At 49.9% G+C, this 19195-nt stretch overlaps 1 protein-coding gene across 1 annotated transcript in view; it reads left to right on the top strand.

Annotated features, from left to right (window-relative positions):
• Window positions 1-4203: 4203 nt before the first annotated feature.
• LOC123992479 (rho guanine nucleotide exchange factor TIAM1-like) overlaps window positions 4204-19195 on the top strand; it is a 32277-nt gene continuing 17285 nt past the window's right edge. The window contains 5 exon segments of the mRNA XM_046293645.1: window positions 4204-4321; window positions 5796-5990; window positions 8002-8070; window positions 9507-9632; window positions 13572-13680. Of these exon segments, the coding sequence (XP_046149601.1) occupies window positions 5838-5990; window positions 8002-8070; window positions 9507-9632; window positions 13572-13680 (457 nt within the window). The 5' untranslated portion in view covers window positions 4204-4321; window positions 5796-5837.

Below are 19195 nucleotides of genomic sequence, written 5' to 3'. Positions count from 1 at the left end.
ATCAATATCATCAGGAAAACACAAGAGAGAGAGATCAATATCATCAGTAAAACACAAAGAGAGAGAGATCAATATCATCAGTAAAACACAAGAGAGAGAGATCAATATCATCAGGAAAACACAAGAGAGAGAGATCAATATCATCAGGAAAACACAAGGAGAGAGATCAATATCATCAGAAAACACAAGGAGAGAGATCAATATCATCAGGAAAACACAAGGAAGAGATCAATATCATCAGGAGAGAGAGATCAATATCATCAGGAAAACACAAGAGAGAGAGATCAATATCATCAGGAAAACACAAGGAGAGAGAGATCAATATCATCAGAAAACACAAGGAGAGAGATCAATATCATCAGTAAAACACAAGGAGAGAGAGATCAATATCATCAGGAAAACACAAGGAGAGAGAGATCAATATCATCAGGAAAACACAAGAGAGAGAGATCAATATCATCAGGAAAACACAAGGAGAGAGATCAATATCATCAGAAAACACAAAAACACAAGGAAAGAGAGAGAGAGATCAATATCATCAGGAAAACACAAGGAGAGAGATCAATATCATCAGGAAAACACAAGGAGAGAGAGATCAATATCATCAGGAAAACACAAGGAGAGAGATCAATATCATCAGGAAAACACAAGGAGAGAGAGATCAATATCATCAGTAAAACACAAGGAGAGAGAGAGATCAATATCATCAGGAAAACACAAGGAGAGAGATCAATATCATCAGGAAAACACAAGGAGAGAGATCAATATCATCAGGAAAACACAAGGAGAGAGAGAGAGAGAGATCAATATCATCAGGAAAACACAAGGAGGAGAGAGATCAATATCATCAGGAAAACACAAGGAGAGAGATCAATATCATCAGGAAAACACAAGGAGAGAGAGATCAATATCATCAGGAAAACACAAGGAGAGAGAGATCAATATCATCAGGAAAACACAAGGAGAGAGATCAATATCATCAGGAAAACACAAGGAGAGAGATCAATATCATCAGTAAAACACAAGGAGAGAGAGATCAATATCATCAGTAAAACACAAGGAGAGAGAGAGATCAATATCATCAGGAAAACACAAGAGAGAGAGATCAATATCATCAGGAAAACACAAGGAGAGAGATCAATATCATCAGGAAAACACAAGGAGGAGAGATCAATATCATCAGGAAAACAAGGAGATCAATATCATCAGGAAAACACAAGGATCAATATCATCAGGAAAACACAAGAGAGAGATCAATATCATCAGTAAAACACAAGGAGAGAGATCAATATCATCAGGAAAACACAAGGAGAGATCAATATCATCAGGAAAACACAAGGAGAGAGATCAATATCATCAGGAAAACACAAGGAGAGAGATCAATATCATCAGTAAAACACAAGAGAGAGATCAATATCATCAGGAAAACACAAGGAGAGAGAGATCAATATCATCAGTAAAACACAGGAGAGAGAGATCAATATCATCAGAAACACAAGAGAGAGATCAATATCATCAGAAAACACAAGGAGAGAGAGATCAATATCATCAGGAAAACACAAAGAGAGAGAGATCAATATCATCAGGAAAACACAAGAGAGAGAGATCAATATCATCAGGAAAACACAAGGAGAAGGAGAGAGATCAATATCATCAGTAAAACACAAGGAGAGATCAATATCATCAGTAAAACACAAGGAGAGAGATCAATATCATCAGGAAAATCAATATCATCAGGAAAACACAAGGAGAGAGATCAATATCATCAGGAAAACACAAGGAGAGAGATCAATCAATATCATCAGTAAAACACAAGAGAGAGAGATCAATATCATCAGTAAAACACAAGAGAGAGAGAGATCAATATCATCAGAAAACACAAGGAGAGAGATCAATATCATCAGGAAAACACAAGATCAATATCATCAGAGAGAGATCAATATCATCAGGAAAACACAAGAGAGAGAGATCAATATATCAGGAAAACACAAGGAGAGAGAGATCAATATCATCAGGAAAACACAAGGAGAGAGATCAATATCATCAGAAAACACAAGAGAGAGATCAATATCATCAGGAAAACACAAGAGAGAGAGATCAATATCATCAGGAAAACACAAGGAGAGAAGATCAATATCATCAGTAAAACACAAGAGAGAGAGATCAATATCATCAGGAAAACACAAGGAGAGAGATCAATATCATCAGGAAAACACAAGAGATCAATATCATCAGAAAACACAAGAGAGAGATCAATATCATCAGGAAAACACAAGAGAGAGAGATCAATATCATCAGGAAAACACAAGAGAGAGATCAATATCATCAGTAAAACACAGATCAATATCATCAGGAAAACACAAGGAGAGAGATCAATATCATCAGGAAAACACAAGAGAGAGAGAGATCAATATCATCAGAAAACACAAGGAGAGAGATCAATATCATCAGGAAAACACAAGAGAGAGATCAATATCATCAGTAAAACACAAGGAGAGAGATCAATATCATCAGGAAAACACAAGGAGAGATCAATATCATCAGGAAAACACAAGGAGAGAGATCAATATCATCAGGAAAACACAAGGAGAGAGATCAATATCATCAGTAAAACACAAGGAGAGAGAGAGAAAACACAAGAGAGATCAATATCATCAGTAAAACACAAGGAGAGAGATCATATCATCAGGAAAACACAGATCAATATCATCAAAACACAAGGAGAGAGAGAGATCAATATCATCAGTAAAACACAAGAGAGAGAGAGAGATCAATATCATCAGTAAAACACAAGAGAGAGATCAATATCATCAGTAAAAACACAAGGAGAGATCAATATCATCAGTAAAACACAAGAGAGAGAGATCAATATCATCAGGAAAACACAAGGAGAGAGATCAATATCATCAGAAAACACAAGGAAAACACAAGGAGAGAGATCAATATCATCAGGAAAACACAAGAGAGAGAGATCAATATCATCAGGAAAACACAAGGAGAGAGATCAATATCATCAGGAAAACACAAGGGAGAGAGATCAATATCATCAGTAAAACACAAGGAGAGAGAGAGAGATCAATATCATCAGGAAAACACAAGGAGAGAGAGATCAATATCATCAGTAAAACACAAGGAGAGAGATCAATATCATCAGGAAAACACAAGATCAATATCATCAGAGAGAGAGATCAATATCATCAGGAAAACACAAGAGAGAGAGAGATCAATATCATCAGTAAAACACAAGGAGAGAGAGATCAATATCATCAGGAAAACACAAGGAGAGAGAAAATCATCAGTAAAACACAAGGAGAGAGATCAATATCATCAGTAAAACACAAGGAGAGAGAGAGATCAATATCATCAGTAAAACACAAGGAGAGAGAGAGAGATCAATATCATCAGGAAAACACAAGGAGAGAGATCAATATCATCAGGAAAACACAAGAGAGAGAGATCAATATCATCAGGAAAACACAAGGAGAGAGAGAGATCAATATCATCAGGAAAACACAAGGAGAGAGAGAGATCAATATCATCAGGAAAACACAAGGAGAGAGAGATCAATATCATCAGGAAAACACAGATCAATATCATCAGGAAAACACAAGGAGAGAGAGAGATCAATATCATCAGGAAAACACAAGGAGAGAGAGATCAATATCATCAGAGGAGAGGAGAGATCAATATCATCAGTAAAACACAAGGAGAGAGATCAATATCATCAGAGAGAGAGAGAGATCAATATCATCAGAAAACACAAGAGAGATCAATATCATCAGGAGAGAGATCAATATCATCAGGAAAACACAAGGAGAGAGAGAGAGAGATCAATATCATCAGTAAAAGAGAGAGAGAGAGAGAGAGAGAGAGAGAGAGAGAGATCAATAGAGAGAGACAAGAGAGAGAGAGAGATCATCAGAGACAAGAGAGAGAGAGAGATTTATGACAGGCCAAAAATAGACGAATGAGTGCAAAATGATTTTTTTAAAGCTCCCTTTCCATCTCTCCATCCTGCCTCTCTGTAAAACCTCTCTCCATCCTGCCTCTCCCCGCTGCAAGGAGGAGAGAGATCAATATACTAATCATGCCAGACGGCCTCAGAGTTGGAGGAACTGAAGGAAACCTGTACATACTTTCCTCCCTCCTGCCTGCCTCGAAGAGACTGATCAGGAGGTAGAGGTAGAGAGAGAGGGGAGAGAGGGGAGAGAGAGAGAGAGAGAGAGAGAGAGCGCGCGGAAGGATGTGGCTGATGTAAACAGATTGTCCTCTTTATTCATCTGTTCTTCTGATCCCTCCCTCCATCGCCTGCAGGACTGAGGTACAAAGTAGTCTTACTCATTTTCTCTCCTCTCTCCCCCTCTCTCTCCATCACTCTCTGTCTCTCTCTCTCCATCCCTCTCTCTCTCTCTCCTCTCCATCCCTCTCTCTCTCTCCATCACGCTCTCTCTCTCCATCACTCGCTGTCTCTCTCTCTCCATCACTCTCTCTCTCTCTCCTCTCCATCCCTCTCTCTCTCTCCATCACGCTCTCTCTCTCCATCACTCTCTGTCTCTCTCTCTCATCACTCTCTCTCCCTCTCTCTCTCATCCCTCTCTCTCTCTCTCTCTCTCTCTCTCTCTCTCTCTCTCTCTCTCTCTCTCCTCTCCATCCCTCTCTCTCTCTCCATCACGCTCTCTCTCTCATCACTCTCTGTCTCTCTCTCTGTCTCCCTCTCCTTTCCATCTCTCTCTCCATCTCTCATTTTCTCTAATTTTCTCTCTCTCCATCTCTCATTTTCTCTCTATCTCTCTACCTCATTCTCTCTCCATCCCTCTTTCTCCTTTCCATCTCTCTCTCATCTCATCTCTCATTTTCTCTCTCTCCATCTCTAATTTTCTCTCTCCATTTCTCTCCTCTCCATCCCTCTCTCTCTCTCTACCTCATTCTCTCTCCTCTTCATCCCTCTCTATCTTTCTCCTCTCCATCCCTCTCTCTCCTCTCCATCCCCCTCCCTCTCTCCTCTCCATCCCTCTCTCTCATCTCCATCTCTACCTCATTCTCTCTCCTCTCCATCTCTACCTCATTCTCTCTCCTCTCCATCCCTCTCTCCTCTCCATCCCTCTCTCTCCTCTCCATCCCTCTCTCTCCTCTCCATCCCTCTCTCTCCCTCTCTCTCCTCTCTCTCTCTCTCCCTCTCTCTCCTCTCCATCCCTCTCTCTCCCTCTCTCTCCTCTCCATCCCTCTCTCTCTCCTCTCCATCCCTCTCTCTCCCTCTCTCTCCTCTCTCTCTCTCTCTCTCCCTCTCTCTCCTCTCCATCCCTCTCTCTCCCTCTCTCTCCTCTCCATCCCTCTCTCTCTCCTCTCCATCCCTCTCTCTCCTCTCATCCCTCTCTCTCCTCTCCATCCCTCTCTCTCCTCTCCATCCCTCTCTCTCCTCTCCATCCCTCTCTCTCCCGCTCTCTCCTCTCCATCCCTCTCCATCCCTCTCTCTCCCTCTCTCTCCTCTCTCTCCCCCTCTCTCCCTCTCTCTCCTCCATCCCTCTCTCCCTCTCTCTCCTCTCTCCCTCTCTCTCCTCTCCATCCCTCTCTCCCTCTCTCTCCCTCTCTCCTCTCCATCCCTCTCTCTCCTCTCTCTCCCTCTCCTCTCCATCCCTCTCTCTCCTCTCTCTCCTCTCCTTCCCTCTCTCTCCTCTCCATCTCTACCTTATTATCTCTCCTCTCCATCCCTCTCTCCTCTCCATCCCTCTCTCTCCTCTCCATACCTCTCTCTCCTCTCCATCCCCCTCTCTCTTTCTCTCTCTCTCCCTCTGTAGAGTACGGAGCAGGTTGCAGCATTCTGCCGCAGTCTCCATGACATGAATCCGTCTGAGTGTGCGACAAGTTCCTCCTCCCCCAGCCTGGAGTCGCCCGTCCCTCCGCCCGCCACCGGCACCCGTCAGCTCTCCGACGCCGACAAGCTACGCAAAGTCATCTGTGAGCTGGTGGAGACCGAACGCACCTATGTTAAAGTCAGTACTACATCTATTGTGTTGGTTGTGGTGGGGGTATGGATGGGGGTTGTGTGTGTGTGTGTCTTCAAGTGAAGAATTCAGATGCATCTGACACTTGCCCTTTGCAGACAGACAGACAGACAGACAGACAGACAGACAGACAGACAGACAGACAGACAGACAGACAGACAGACAGACAGACAGACAGACAGACAGACAGACAGACAGACAGACAGACAGACAGACTGCCTACCCCATTCTGTACAGGACAAATGGCAGACAGACTGCCAACCCCATTCTGTACAGGACAAATGGCAGACATACTGCCAACCCCATTCTGTACAGGACAAATGGCAGACATACTGCCAACCCCATTCTGTACAGGACAAATGGCAGACATACTGCCAACCCCATTCTGTACAGGACAAATGGCAGACATACTGCCAACCCCATTCTGTACAGGACAAATGGCAGACATACTGCCAACCCCATTCTGTACAGGACAAATGGCAGACATACTGCCAACCCCATTCTGTACAGGACAAATGGCAGACATACTGCCAACCCCATTCTGTACAGGACAAATGGCAGACATACTGCCAACCCCATTCTGTACAGGACAAATGGCAGACATACTGCCAACCCCATTCTGTACAGGACAAATGGCAGACATACTGCCAACCCCATTCCGTACAGGACAAATGGCAGACAGACATACTGCCAACCCCATTCCGTACAGGACAAATGGCAGACAGACATACTGCCAACCCCATTCCGTACAGGACAAATGGCAGACAGACATACTGCCAACCCCATTCTGTACAGGACAAATGGCAGACTGACAGACAGACATACTACCAACCCCATTCTGTACAGGACAAATGGCAGACAGACATACTGCCAACCCCATTCTGTACAGGACAAATGGCAGACAGACATACTGCCAACCCCATTCTGTACAGGACAAATGGCAGGCAGACATACTGCCAACCCCATTCTGTACAGGACAAATGGCAGGCAGACATACTGCCAACCCCATTCTGTACAGGACAAATGGCAGGCAGACATACTGCCAACCCCATTCCGTACAGGACAAATGGCAGACCGACATACTGCCAACCCCATTCTGTACAGGACAAATGGCAGACTTGACAGACATACTGCCAACCCCATTCTGTACAGGACAAATGGCAGACTTGACAGACATACTGCCAACCCCATTCTGTACAGGACAAATGTGACTGGGCAGAGTTATATCTGGGTTACAGATCGCAGCAATACGTAGTATATTGTATAACTGGGTTACAGAATATATCAAAGCAATACATATTACAGTATTATAACTGGGTTACAAAAAGCTCTGAGATATCAAAGAAAACCCACAATATAACCTCAATACATATGTAATCTGATCGAACTAGAAACAGATATTAATATATAATCTGATCTAATTAGAAACAGAGATATTATTATGTAATCTGATCTGGCTAGAAACAGAGATATTAATATGTAATCTGATGTAACTGGAAACAGAGATATTAATATGTAATCTGATCTAACTGGAAACAGAGATATTAATATGTAATCTGATCTAATTGGAAACAGAGATATTAATATGTAATCTGATCTAACTGGAAACAGAGATATTAATATGTAATCTGATCTAATTAGAAACAGAGATATTATTATGTAATCTGATCTAACTGGAAACGGAGATATTACTTGACAGAGATGTCATAATACTTTAACAAACCCAGTCAGAGAATAAAGGATCTTAACATGTGATTAGGAACAGTATTATTTTAATTCAACACTGTTGGTGTATAGTACAGTTGAATACCTTGGTTGTGATCAGAGATGGTAAATCTGCCATTTAAACCCGAGTGTATTATATTCTCCCTGTCAGTGTATGTATATATCCATTTTATTTATTTATTTTATTTCACCTTTATTTAACTATCCTTGTCAGTGTGTGTCTGTTTTGTGTTCAGCACTCTAATCAAGGCCTGATTCACTCTTGTCTACACAGGATCTTCATTGTCTCATCGGGAGGTATTTAACCCCACTACAGAAGGAGACCTGCCTCACTCAGGATGAGGTATGACTGACACACACACACACACACAGACACACACACACACACACACACAGACACATACACACACATACACATACACACATAATCCATACACACACAGGGAATCCATTCTGTAGCTTAAATGTATCTGCTACTAAAATGTTTCTCAGAACGGCTGTTGCGTAACCGTGTAGGAGAGGGAGGACGAGAGAGAGGGAGGACGAGAGAGAGGGAGGACGAGAGAGAGGGAGGACGAGAGAGAGGGAGGACGAGAGAGAGGGGGCGAGAGAGAGGGAGGGCGAGAGAGAGAGGGAGGGCGAGAGAGAGGGAGGACGAGAGAGAGGGAGGACGAGAGAGAGAGGGAGGACGAGAGAGGAGGACGAGAGAGAGAGGAGGACGAGAGAGAGGAGGACGAGAGAGAGGGAGGACGAGAGAGAGGGAGGACGAGAGAGAGGAGGAGGGAGGAGGACGAGAGAGAGGGAGGACGAGAGAGAGGGAGGGAGAGAGAGAGGAGGACGAGAGAGAGAGGAGGGCGAGAGAGAGGGAGGACGAGAGAGAGGGAGGACGAGAGAGAGGAGGACGAGAGAGGGAGGACGAGAGAGAGAGGGAGAGACGAGAGAGAGAGAGAGGAGGACGCGAGAGAGAGAGAGGGAGGACGAGAGAGAGAGGGAGGACGAGAGAGAGAGAGGGAGGACGAGAGAGAGAGAGGGAGGACGAGAGAGGGAGACGAGAGAAGGGAGGGCGAGAGAGGAGGAGGGAGGACGAGAGAGAGGGAAAGGACGAGAGAGAGGGAGGACGAGAGAGAGGGAGGACGAGAGAGAGGGAGGACGAGAGAGAGGAGGACGAGAGAGAGGAGGACGAGAGAGAGAGGGAGGACGAGAGAGAGAGGAGGACGAGAGAGAGGGGGACGAGGGAGGGAGGACGAAGAGAGAGGAGGACGAGAGAGAGGGAGGACGAGAGAGAGAGGGAGGACGCGAGAGAGGGAGGACGAGAGAGAGGGAGGACGAGAGAGAGGAGGACGAGAGAGGAGGGAGGGAGAGAGGGGAGGACAAAGGGGAGGACAAGGGGGAGGACAAGAGAGGGGGAGGACAAGAGCGGGGGAGGCAGGACGAGAGAGAGAGAGGGAGGGAGGGAGAGGAGAGGAGGAGGACGAGAGCGGGGGAGGGAGGGAGAGGAGGATGTTTAAAGAGAGAAGAGAAAGTGACACTGTGATGTTGATGGGACACAGATGGTTCTATTGGTTTAATAGGATCTCCTCACTTCAACACCCTCACTGCTGCGGCCAGAATGCAGCCTTATCTCCTATCTAGTGCACAGAAATAGTGCACTACATAGTTAGTAGGATGCCATTTTGGGATGCATAGCTCTCAATTTAATTGGACTCTTGAGCTTGTATGTAATTCATTGATGTATTGGGATATAATACATTTCCTTTCTTTGCTTTTGTGCGTCTCCAGCTGGACATTCTGATTGGGAACCTGCCTGAGATGGTGGAGTTCCAGGTGGAATTCCTGAAGACTCTAGAAGACGGGACCAGATTGGTTCCAGACCTGGAGAAGCTGGAGAGAGTGGACCAGTTCAAGGTACAAAAAAAAAATGAACAGCCTGCCTCGAACGACAAAATAACAGCCTGCCTCGAACGAGAAAATAACACCCTGCCTCGAACTACAAAATAACAGCCTGCCTCGAACTACAAAATAACATCCTGCCTCGAACTACAAAATAACATCCTGCCTCGAACTACAAAATAACAGCCTGCCTCGAACTACAAAATAACAGCCTGCCTCGAACTACAAAATAACAGCCTGCCTCGAACGACAAAATAACATCCTGCCTCGATCGACAAAATAACAGCCTGCCTCGAACTACAAAATAACAGCCTGCCTCGAACTACAAAATAACAGCCTGCCTCGAACGACAAAATAACATCCTGCCTCGATCGACAAAATAACATCCTGCCTCGATCGACAAAATAACAGCCTGCCTCGATCGACAAAATAACAGCCTGCCTCGATCGACAAAATAACATCCTGCCTCGATCGACAAAATAACAGCCTGCCGTGAACGACAAAATAACAGCCTGCCGTGAACGACAAAATAACAGCCTGCCTCGATCGACAAAATAACAGCCTGCCTCGATCGACAAAATAACAGCCTGCAACGAACGATCGATCGACAAAATAACAGCCTGCCTCGATCGACAAAATAACAGCCTGCCTCGAACTACAAAATAACATCCTGCCTCGAACGACAAAATAACAGCCTGCCTCGATCGACAAAATAACATCCTGCCTCGAACGATCGATCGACAAAATAACAGCCTGCCTCGATCGACAAAATAACAGCCTGCCTCGATCGACAAAATAACAGCCTGCCTCGATCGACAAAATAACAGCCTGCCTCGATCGACAAAATAACATCCTGCCTCGATCGACAAAATAACAGCCTGCCTCGATCGACAAAATAACAGCCTGCCTCGAACGATCGATCGACAAAATAACAGCCTGCCTTGAACGAGAAAATAACAGCCTGCCTCGAACCAAAGAACACCCTTCCTCGATCGACAAAAGAACAGCCTGCCTCGAACGACAAAATAACAGCCTGCCTCGAACGACAAAATAACATCCTGCCTCGAATGACAAAATAACATCCTGCCTCGAACGACAAAATAACATCCTGCCTCGAACGACAAAATAACATCCTGCCTCGAACGACAAAATAACATCCTGCCTCGAACGACAAAATATCATCCTGCCTCAAACAGCAAAATAACAGCCTGCCTCGAATGAAAGAGGGCTCTTCCTGGAACAACAAAATAACATCCTGCCTCGAACGACAAAATAACATCCTGCCTCGAACGACAAAAGAACAGCCTGCCTCGAACGACAAAATAACATCCTGCCTCGAACGACAAAATAACATCCTGCCTCGAACGACAAAATAACATCCTGCCTCGAACGACAAAATAACATCCTGCCTCGAACGACAAAATAACATCCTGCCTCGAGTGAAAGAGGGCTCTTCCTGGAACAACAAAATAACATCCTGACTCGAACGACAAAATAACATCCTGCCTCGAACGACAAAAGAACAGCCTGCCTCGAACGACAAAATAACATCCTGCCTCAAACAGCAAAATAACAGCCTGCCTCGAGTGAAAGAGGGCTCTTCCTGGAACAACAAAATAACATGCTTCCTTAAATTAAATAAGGCTCTGCTTGGATCCAAAAAACAGCCTGGCTGGAACGAGTGTCAAACCCACATCTGGCATTTTAACTGTCAGGCTGCTACCAAAACACACTGTATAACCACGACCCTCTCCTCTCCTCTGCTTCCAAAACACACTGTGTAACCACGACCCTCTCCTCTCCTCCGCTACCAAAACACACTGTATAACCACGACTTTCTCCTCTCCTCTCCTCCGCTACCAAAACACACTGTATAACCACGACCCTCTCCTCTCCTCTCCTCCGCTACCAAAACACATTGTATAACCACGACCCTCTCCTCTCCTCCGCTACCAAAACACATTGTATAACCACGACTCTCTCCTCCGCTACCAAAACACACTGTATAACCACGACCCTCTCCTCCGCTACCAAAACACACTGTGTAATCACGACCCTCTCCTCCGCTACCAAAACACATTGTGTAACCACAACCCTCTCCTCCGCTACCAAAACACATTGTGTAACCACGACCCTCTCCTCCGCTACCAAAACACATTGTATAACCACGACCCTCTCCTCCGCTACCAAAACACACTGTGTAACCACGACCCTCTCCTCCGCTACCAAAACACATTGTGTAACCACGACTCTCTCCTCCGCTACCAAAACACATTGTGTAACCACGACCCTCTCCTCTCCTCCGCTACCAAAACACACTGTATAACCACGACTCTCTCCTCTGCTACCAAAACACATTGTGTAACCACGACTCTCTCCTATCCTCCGCTACCAAAACACATTGTGTAACCACGACCCTCTCCTCCGCTACCAAAACACATTGTGTAACCACGACCCTCTCCTCCGCTACCAAAACACACTGTGTAATCACGACCCTCTCCTCCGCTACCAAAACACATTGTATAACCACGACTCTCTCCTCTGCTACCAAAACACATTGTGTAACCACGACTCTCTCCTCTCCTCCGCTACCAAAATACATTGTATAACCACGACTCTCTCCTCTGCTACCAAAACACATTGTGTAACCACGACTCTCTCCTATCCTCCGCTACCAAAACACATTGTGTAACCACGACCCTCTCCTCCGCTACCAAAACACATTGTGTAACCACGACTCTCTCCTCTCCTCCGCTACCAAAACACATTGTATAACCACGACTCTCTCCTCTCCTCTCCTCTGCTACCAAAACACACTGTATAACCACGACTCTCTCCTCCGCTACCAAAACACATTGTATAACCACGACCCTCTCCTCCGCTACCAAAACACATTGTATAACCACGACTCTCTCCTCTCCTCTGCTACCAAAACACACTGTATAACCACGACTCTCTCCTCTCCTCCGCTACCAAAACACATTGTGTAACCACGACCCTCTCCTCCGCTACCAAAACACACTGTGTAATCACGACCCTCTCCTCCGCTACCAAAACACATTGTATAACCACGACTCTCTCCTCTGCTACCAAAACACATTGTGTAACCACGACTCTCTCCTCTCCTCCGCTACCAAAACACATTGTATAACCACGACTCTCTCCTCTCCTCTCCTCTGCTACCAAAACACACTGTATAACCACGACTCTCTCCTCCGCTACCAAAACACATTGTATAACCACGACCCTCTCCTCCGCTACCAAAACACATTGTATAACCACGACTCTCTCCTCTCCTCTCCTCTGCTACCAAAACACACTGTATAACCACGACTCTCTCCTCTCCTCCGCTACCAAAACACATTGTGTAACCACGACTCTCTCCTCTCCTCCGCTACCAAAACACATTGTGTAACCACGACTCTCTCCTCTCCTCCGCTACCAAAACACATTGTGTAACCACGACTCTCTCCTCCGCTACCAAAACACATTGTGTAACCACGACCCTCTCCTCCGCTACCAAAACACATTGTATAACCACGACTCTCTCCTCTCCTCTGCTACCAAAACACATTGTGTAACCACGACTCTCTCCTCTCCTCCGCTACCAAAACACATTGTATAACCACGACTCTCTCCTCTCCTCTCCTCTGCTACCAAAACACACTGTATAACCACGACTCTCTCCTCCGCTACCAAAACACATTGTATAACCACGACCCTCTCCTCCGCTACCAAAACACATTGTATAACCACGACTCTCTCCTCTCCTCTGCTACCAAAACACACTGTATAACCACGACTCTCTCCTCTCCTCCGCTACCAAAACACATTGTGTAACCACGACTCTCTCCTCTCCTCCGCTACCAAAACACATTGTGTAACCACGACTCTCTCCTCTCCTCCGCTACCAAAACACATTGTATAACCACGACTCTCTCCTCTCCTTGTCAGAAAATCCTCTTCTCTCTAGGAGGTTCCTTCCTGTACTATGCAGATCGGTTTAAGATCTACAGTGCGTTCTGCGCCAGCCACACCAAAGTCCCCAAGGTGCTCGTGAAAGGTGAGTTAAACACAGTTGGTGTGTGTGTATCCGTGGTTGTGTGTGTGTGTGTATCCGTGGTTGTTGTTGTGTGTGTGTGTGTGTGTGTGTGTGTGTGTGTGTGTGTGTGTGTGTGTGTGTGTGTGTGTGTGTGTGTGTGTGTGTGTGTGTGTGTGTGTGTGTGTGTGTGTGTGTGTGTGTGTGTGTGTGTGTGTGTGTGTGGGGTTGTGTGTGTGTGTGTGTGTGTGGTTGTGTATGTGTGTATATGTGTGTGTGCGTGGTTGTGTGTGTGTGTGACTGGAGGGTGGGGAGACCTCTTCGAGACTGGAGGGTGGGGAGACCTCTTCGAGACTGGAGGGTGGGGAGACCGAATCGAGACTAGAGGGTGGGGGCCGAAGCGAGACTGAGACCTTGGTCGGTCTCGCCCCCTCTGGTCTTGATTCCCCCCACCCCCTCTGGTCTTGATCCCCCCCCACCCCTCCTCTGTTCTTGATCCCACCCCCTGGTCTTGATCCCCCCACCCCCTCTCTGGTCTTGATCCACCCCACCCCCTCCTCTGGTCTTGATTCCCCCCACCCCCCTCTGGTCTTGATTCGGTCTCTCCCTCCTCCGGTCTTGATCCCCCCACCCCCCTCTGGTCTTGATTCGGTCTCTCCCTCCTCCGGTCTTGATCCCACCCCCCCCTCTGGTCTTGACCCCCCACCCCCCTCTGTTCTTGATCCCACCCCCTCTGGTCTTGACCCCCCGCACCCCCCCTCTGGTCTTGATCCCACCCCTCTGGTCTTGATCCCACCCCCTCTGGTCTTGACCCCCCCCCCACCCCCTCTGGTCTTGATCCCGCCCCCCTCTGGTCTTGATCCCCCTCTGGTCTTGACCCCCCACCCCCTCTGTTCTTGATCCCACCCCCCTCTGGTCTTGACCCCCACCCCCTCCGGTCTTGACCCCCCACCCCCCTCTGGTCTTGATCCCCCCCCTCTGGTCTTGACCCCCCACCCCCCTCTGGTCTTGATCCCACCCCCCTCTGGTCTTGACCCCCCACCCCCCTCTGGTCTTGATCCCACCCCCTCTGGTCTTGACCCCCCCCCACCCCCCTCTGGTCTTGATCCCCCCACCCCCCTCTGGTCTTGATTCGGTCTCTCCCTCCTCCGGTCTTGATTCCCCCACCCCCTCTGGTCTTGATTCGGTCTCTCCCTCCTCCGGTCTTGATCCCCCCACCCCCCTCTGGTCTTGATTCCCCCCACCCCCCTCTGGTCTTGATTCGGTCTCTCCTCCTCCGGTCTTGATTCCCTCCACCCCCTCTGGTCTTGATTCGGTCTCTCCCTCCTCCGGTCTTGATCCCACCCCCCTCTGGTCTTGACCCCCCCACCCCCCTCTGTTCTTGATCCCCCCCCCTCTGGTCTTGACCCCCCACCCCCTCTGGTCTTGATCCCACCCCCTCTGGTCTTGACCCCCCACCCCCTGTGGTCTTGATCCCACCCCCTGTGGTCTTGATCCCACCCCCCTCTGGTCTTGACCCCCCACCCCCCTCTGTTCTTGATCCCACCCCCTCTGGTCTTGACCCCCCACCCCCTCTGGTCTTGATCCCACCCCTCTGGTCTTGACCCCCCACCCCCCTGTGGTCTTGATCCCACCCCTGTGGTCTTGATCCCCCCCTCTGGTCTTGACCCCCCACCCCCCTCTGGTCTTGATCCCACCCCCTCTGGTCTTGACCCCCCCCCCCCCTCTGGTCTTGATCCCACCCCCCTCTGGTCTTGACCCCCCACCCCCCTCTGGTCTTGATCCCCCCCCCCCCTCTGGTCTTGATTCGGTCTCTCCCTCCTCCCGGTCTTGATTCCCCCCACCCCCCACTCTGGTCTTGATTCGGTCTCTCCCTCCTCCGGTCTTGATCCCCCCACCCCCCTCTGGTCTTGATTCCCCCCACCCCCCTCTGGTCTTGATTCGGTCTCTCCCTCCTCCGGTCTTGATTCCCTCCACCCCCTCTGGTCTTGATTCGGTCTCTCCCTCCTCCGGTCTTGATCCCACCCCCCTCTGGTCTTGACCCCCCCACCCCCCCTCTGTTCTTGATCCCACCCCCCTCTGGTCTTGACCCCCCACCCCCCTCTGGTCTTGATCCCACCCCCTCTGGTCTTGACCCCCCCCACCCCCTGTGGTCTTGATCCCACCCCCTGTGGTCTTGATCCCACCCCCCTCTGGTCTTGACCCCCCCACCCCCACTCTGGTCTTGATCCCACCCCCCTCTGGTCTTGACCCCCCCCACCCCCCTCTGGTCTTGATCCCACCCCCTCTGGTCTTGACCCCCCACCCCCCTCTGGTCTTGACCCCCCACCCCCTCTGGTCTTGACCCCCCCACCCCCCTCTGGTCTTGACCCCCCAACCCCCCTCTGGTCTTGACCCCCCCTCTGGTCTTGACCCCCCACCCCCCTCTGGTCTTGATCCCCCACCCCCCTCTGGTCTTGACCCCCCACCCCCCTCTGGTCTTGACCCCCCCTCTGGTCTTGATCCCACCCCCCTCTGGTCTTGACCCCCCCCCCTCTGGTCTTGATCCCACCCCCTCTGGTCTTGACCCCCCACCCCCTCTGGTCTTGCCCCCCCCCCCCCCTCTGGTCTTGATCCCACCCCCCTCTGGTCTTGACCCCCCACCCCCTCTGGTCTTGATCCCACCCCCTCTGGTCTTGACCCCCCCCCCCCCCTCTGGTCTTGATCCCACCCCCTCTGGTCTTGACCCCCCCCCCCCCTCTGGTCTTGATCCCCCCTCTGGTCTTGACCCCCCACCCCCCTCTGGTCTTGACCCCCCACCCCCTCTGGTCTTGACCCCCCACCCCCCTCTGGTCTTGACCCCCCCAACCCCCCTCTGGTCTTGGCCCCCCTCTGGTCTTGACCCCCCACCCCCCTCTGGTCTTGATCCCACCCCCTCTGGTCTTGACCCCCCCCCCCCACCCCCCTCTGGTCTTGATCCCACCCCCCTCTGGTCTTGACCCCCCCCCCCTCTGGTCTTGATCCCCCTCTGGTCTTGATCCCACCCCCTCTGGTCTTGACCCCCCACCCCCCTCTGGTCTTGATCCCACCCCCCCTCTGGTCTTGATCCCACCCCCTCTGGTCTTGACCCCCCACCCCCCTCTGGTCTTGATCCCCCCACCCCCTCTGGTCTTGATCCCACCCCCTCTGGTCTTGACCCCACCCCCTCTGGTCTTGACCCCCCCCCCACCCCCCTCTGGTCTTGATCCCCCCTCTGGTCTTGATCCCTCCCACCCCCCCTCTGGTCTTGATCCCACCCCCTCTGGTCTTGACCCCCCCCACCCCCTCTGGTCTTGATCCCACCCCTCTGGTCTTGACCCCCCACCCCCCTCTGGTCTTGATCCCACCCCCTCTGGTCTTGATCCCACCCCCTCTGGTCTTGATCCCACCCCCCTCTGGTCTTGACCCCCCATCCCCCTCTGGTCTTGATCCCCCCTCTGGTCTTGACCCCCCACCCCCCTCTGGTCTTGACCCCCCCCACCCCCTCTGGTCTTGATTCGGTCTCTCCCTCCTCCGGTCTTGATCCCCTCTGAATATTCAACTCCCCAGAAGAGAGGTGTTATTTTATGACACTTTGTTAACAGATCACATCCGTGTAAAACTCATTCTGCAGAGGGACGAATATCTGCGGGTTTTTGCTCCTTCCTTGTGCTTGATTGATGAATTAAGGAAATAACTCCCCTCGCCTGGTTTTCTAGGTGTAGGAAAAGGAAAAACCTGCAGACACAAAGCCCTCCATGGAATGAGCGCCAGGGTAGCCTAGTGGTTAGAGTGTAGAGGCGCCAGGGTAGCCTAGTGGTTAGAGTGTAGAGGTGGCAGGTAGCCTAGTGGTTAGAGTGTAGAGGCGCCAGGGTAGCCTAGTGGTTAGAGTGTAGAGGCGGCAGGGTAGCCTAGTGGTTAGAGTGTAGAGGTGGCAGGGTAGCCTAGTGGTTAGAGTGTAGAGGCGGCAGGGTGGCCTAGTGGTTAGAGTGTAGAGGCGCCAGGGTGGCCTAGTGGTTAGAGTGTAGAGGCGGCAGGGTAGCCTAGTGGTTAGAGTGTGGAGGCGGCAGGGTAGCCTAGTGGTTAGAGTGTAGAGCGCCAGGGTAGCCTAGTGGTTAGAGTGTAGAGGCGGCAGGGTAGCCTAGTGGTTAGAGTGTAGAGGCGGCAGGGTAGCCTAGTGGTTAGAGTGTAGGCGGCAGGGTAGCCTAGTGGTTAGAGTGTAGAGGCGGCAGGGTAGCCTAGTGGTTAGAGTGTAGGCGGCAGGGTAGCCTAGTGGTTAGAGTGTGGAGGCGGCAGGGTAGCCTAGTGGTTAGAGTGTGGAGGCGGAAGGGTAGCCTAGTGGTTAGAGTGTAGAGGCGGAAGGGTAGCCTAGTGGTTAGAGTGTAGAGGCGGCAGGGTAGCCTAGTGGTTAGAGTGTAGAGGCGGCAGGGTAGCCTAGTGGTTAGAGTGTAGAGGCGGCAGGGTAGCCTAGTGGTTAGAGTGTAGAGGCGGCAGGGTGGCCTAGTGGTTAGAGTGTAGAGGCGGCAGGGTGGCCTAGTGGTTAGAGTGTAGAGGCGGCAGGGTAGCCTAGTGGTTAGAGTGTAGAGGCGGCAGGGTAGCCTAGTGGTTATAGTGTAGAGGTGGTAGCGTAGCCTAGTGGTTAGAGTGTAGAGGGGGCAGGGTAGCCTAGTGGTTAGAGTGTAGAGGGGGCAGGGTAGCCTAGTGGTTAGAGTGTAGAGGTGGCAGGGTAGCCTAGTGGTTAGAGTGTAGAGGTGGCAGGGTAGCCTAGTGGTTAGAGTGTAGAGGTGGCAGGGTAGCCTAGTGGTTAGAGTGTAGAGGCGGCAGGGTAGCCTAGTGGTTAGAGTGTAGAGGCGGCAGGGTAGCCTAGTGGTTAGAGTGTAGAGGTGGTAGCGTAGCCTAGTGGTTAGTGTAGAGGGGGCAGGGTAGCCTAGTGGTTAGAGTGTAGAGGTGGCCTAGTGGTTAGAGTGTAGAGGGGCAGGGTAGCCTAGTGGTTAGAGTGTAGAGGTGGCAGGGTAGCCTAGTGGTTAGAGTGTAGAGGTGGCAGGGTAGCCTAGTGGTTAGAGTGTAGAGGTGGCAGGGTAGACTAGTGGTTAGAGTGTAGAGGTGGCCTAGTGGTTAGAGTGTAGAGGGGGCAGGGTAGCCTAGTGGTTAGAGTGTAGAGGTGGTAGGGTAGCCTAGTGGTTAGAGTGTAGAGGGGGCAGGGTAGCCTAGTGGTTAGAGTGTAGAGGCGGCAGGGTAGCCTAGTGGTTAGAGTGTAGAGGTGGTAGGGTAGCCTAGTGGTTAGAGTGTAGAGGGGGCAGGGTAGCCTAGTGGTTAGAGTGTAGAGGTGGCAGGGTAGCCTAGTGGTTAGAGTGTAGAGGTGGCCTAGTGGTTAGAGTGTAGAGGGGGCAGGGTAGCCTAGTGGTTAGAGTGTAGAGGTGGCAGGGTAGCCTAGTGGTTAGAGTGTAGAGGTGGCAGGGTAGCCTAGTGGTTAGAGTGTAGAGGTGGCAGGGTAGCCTAGTGGTTAGAGTGTAGAGGTGGCCTAGTGGTTAGAGTGTAGAGG

The sequence above is a fragment of the Oncorhynchus gorbuscha genome, linkage group LG13, assembly GCF_021184085.1.
Source record: "Oncorhynchus gorbuscha isolate QuinsamMale2020 ecotype Even-year linkage group LG13, OgorEven_v1.0, whole genome shotgun sequence".
NCBI lineage: Eukaryota > Metazoa > Chordata > Actinopteri > Salmoniformes > Salmonidae > Oncorhynchus > Oncorhynchus gorbuscha.
Note: the sequence above shows the minus strand (reverse complement) of the source record. Positions and strands in the feature narration are given on the sequence as shown.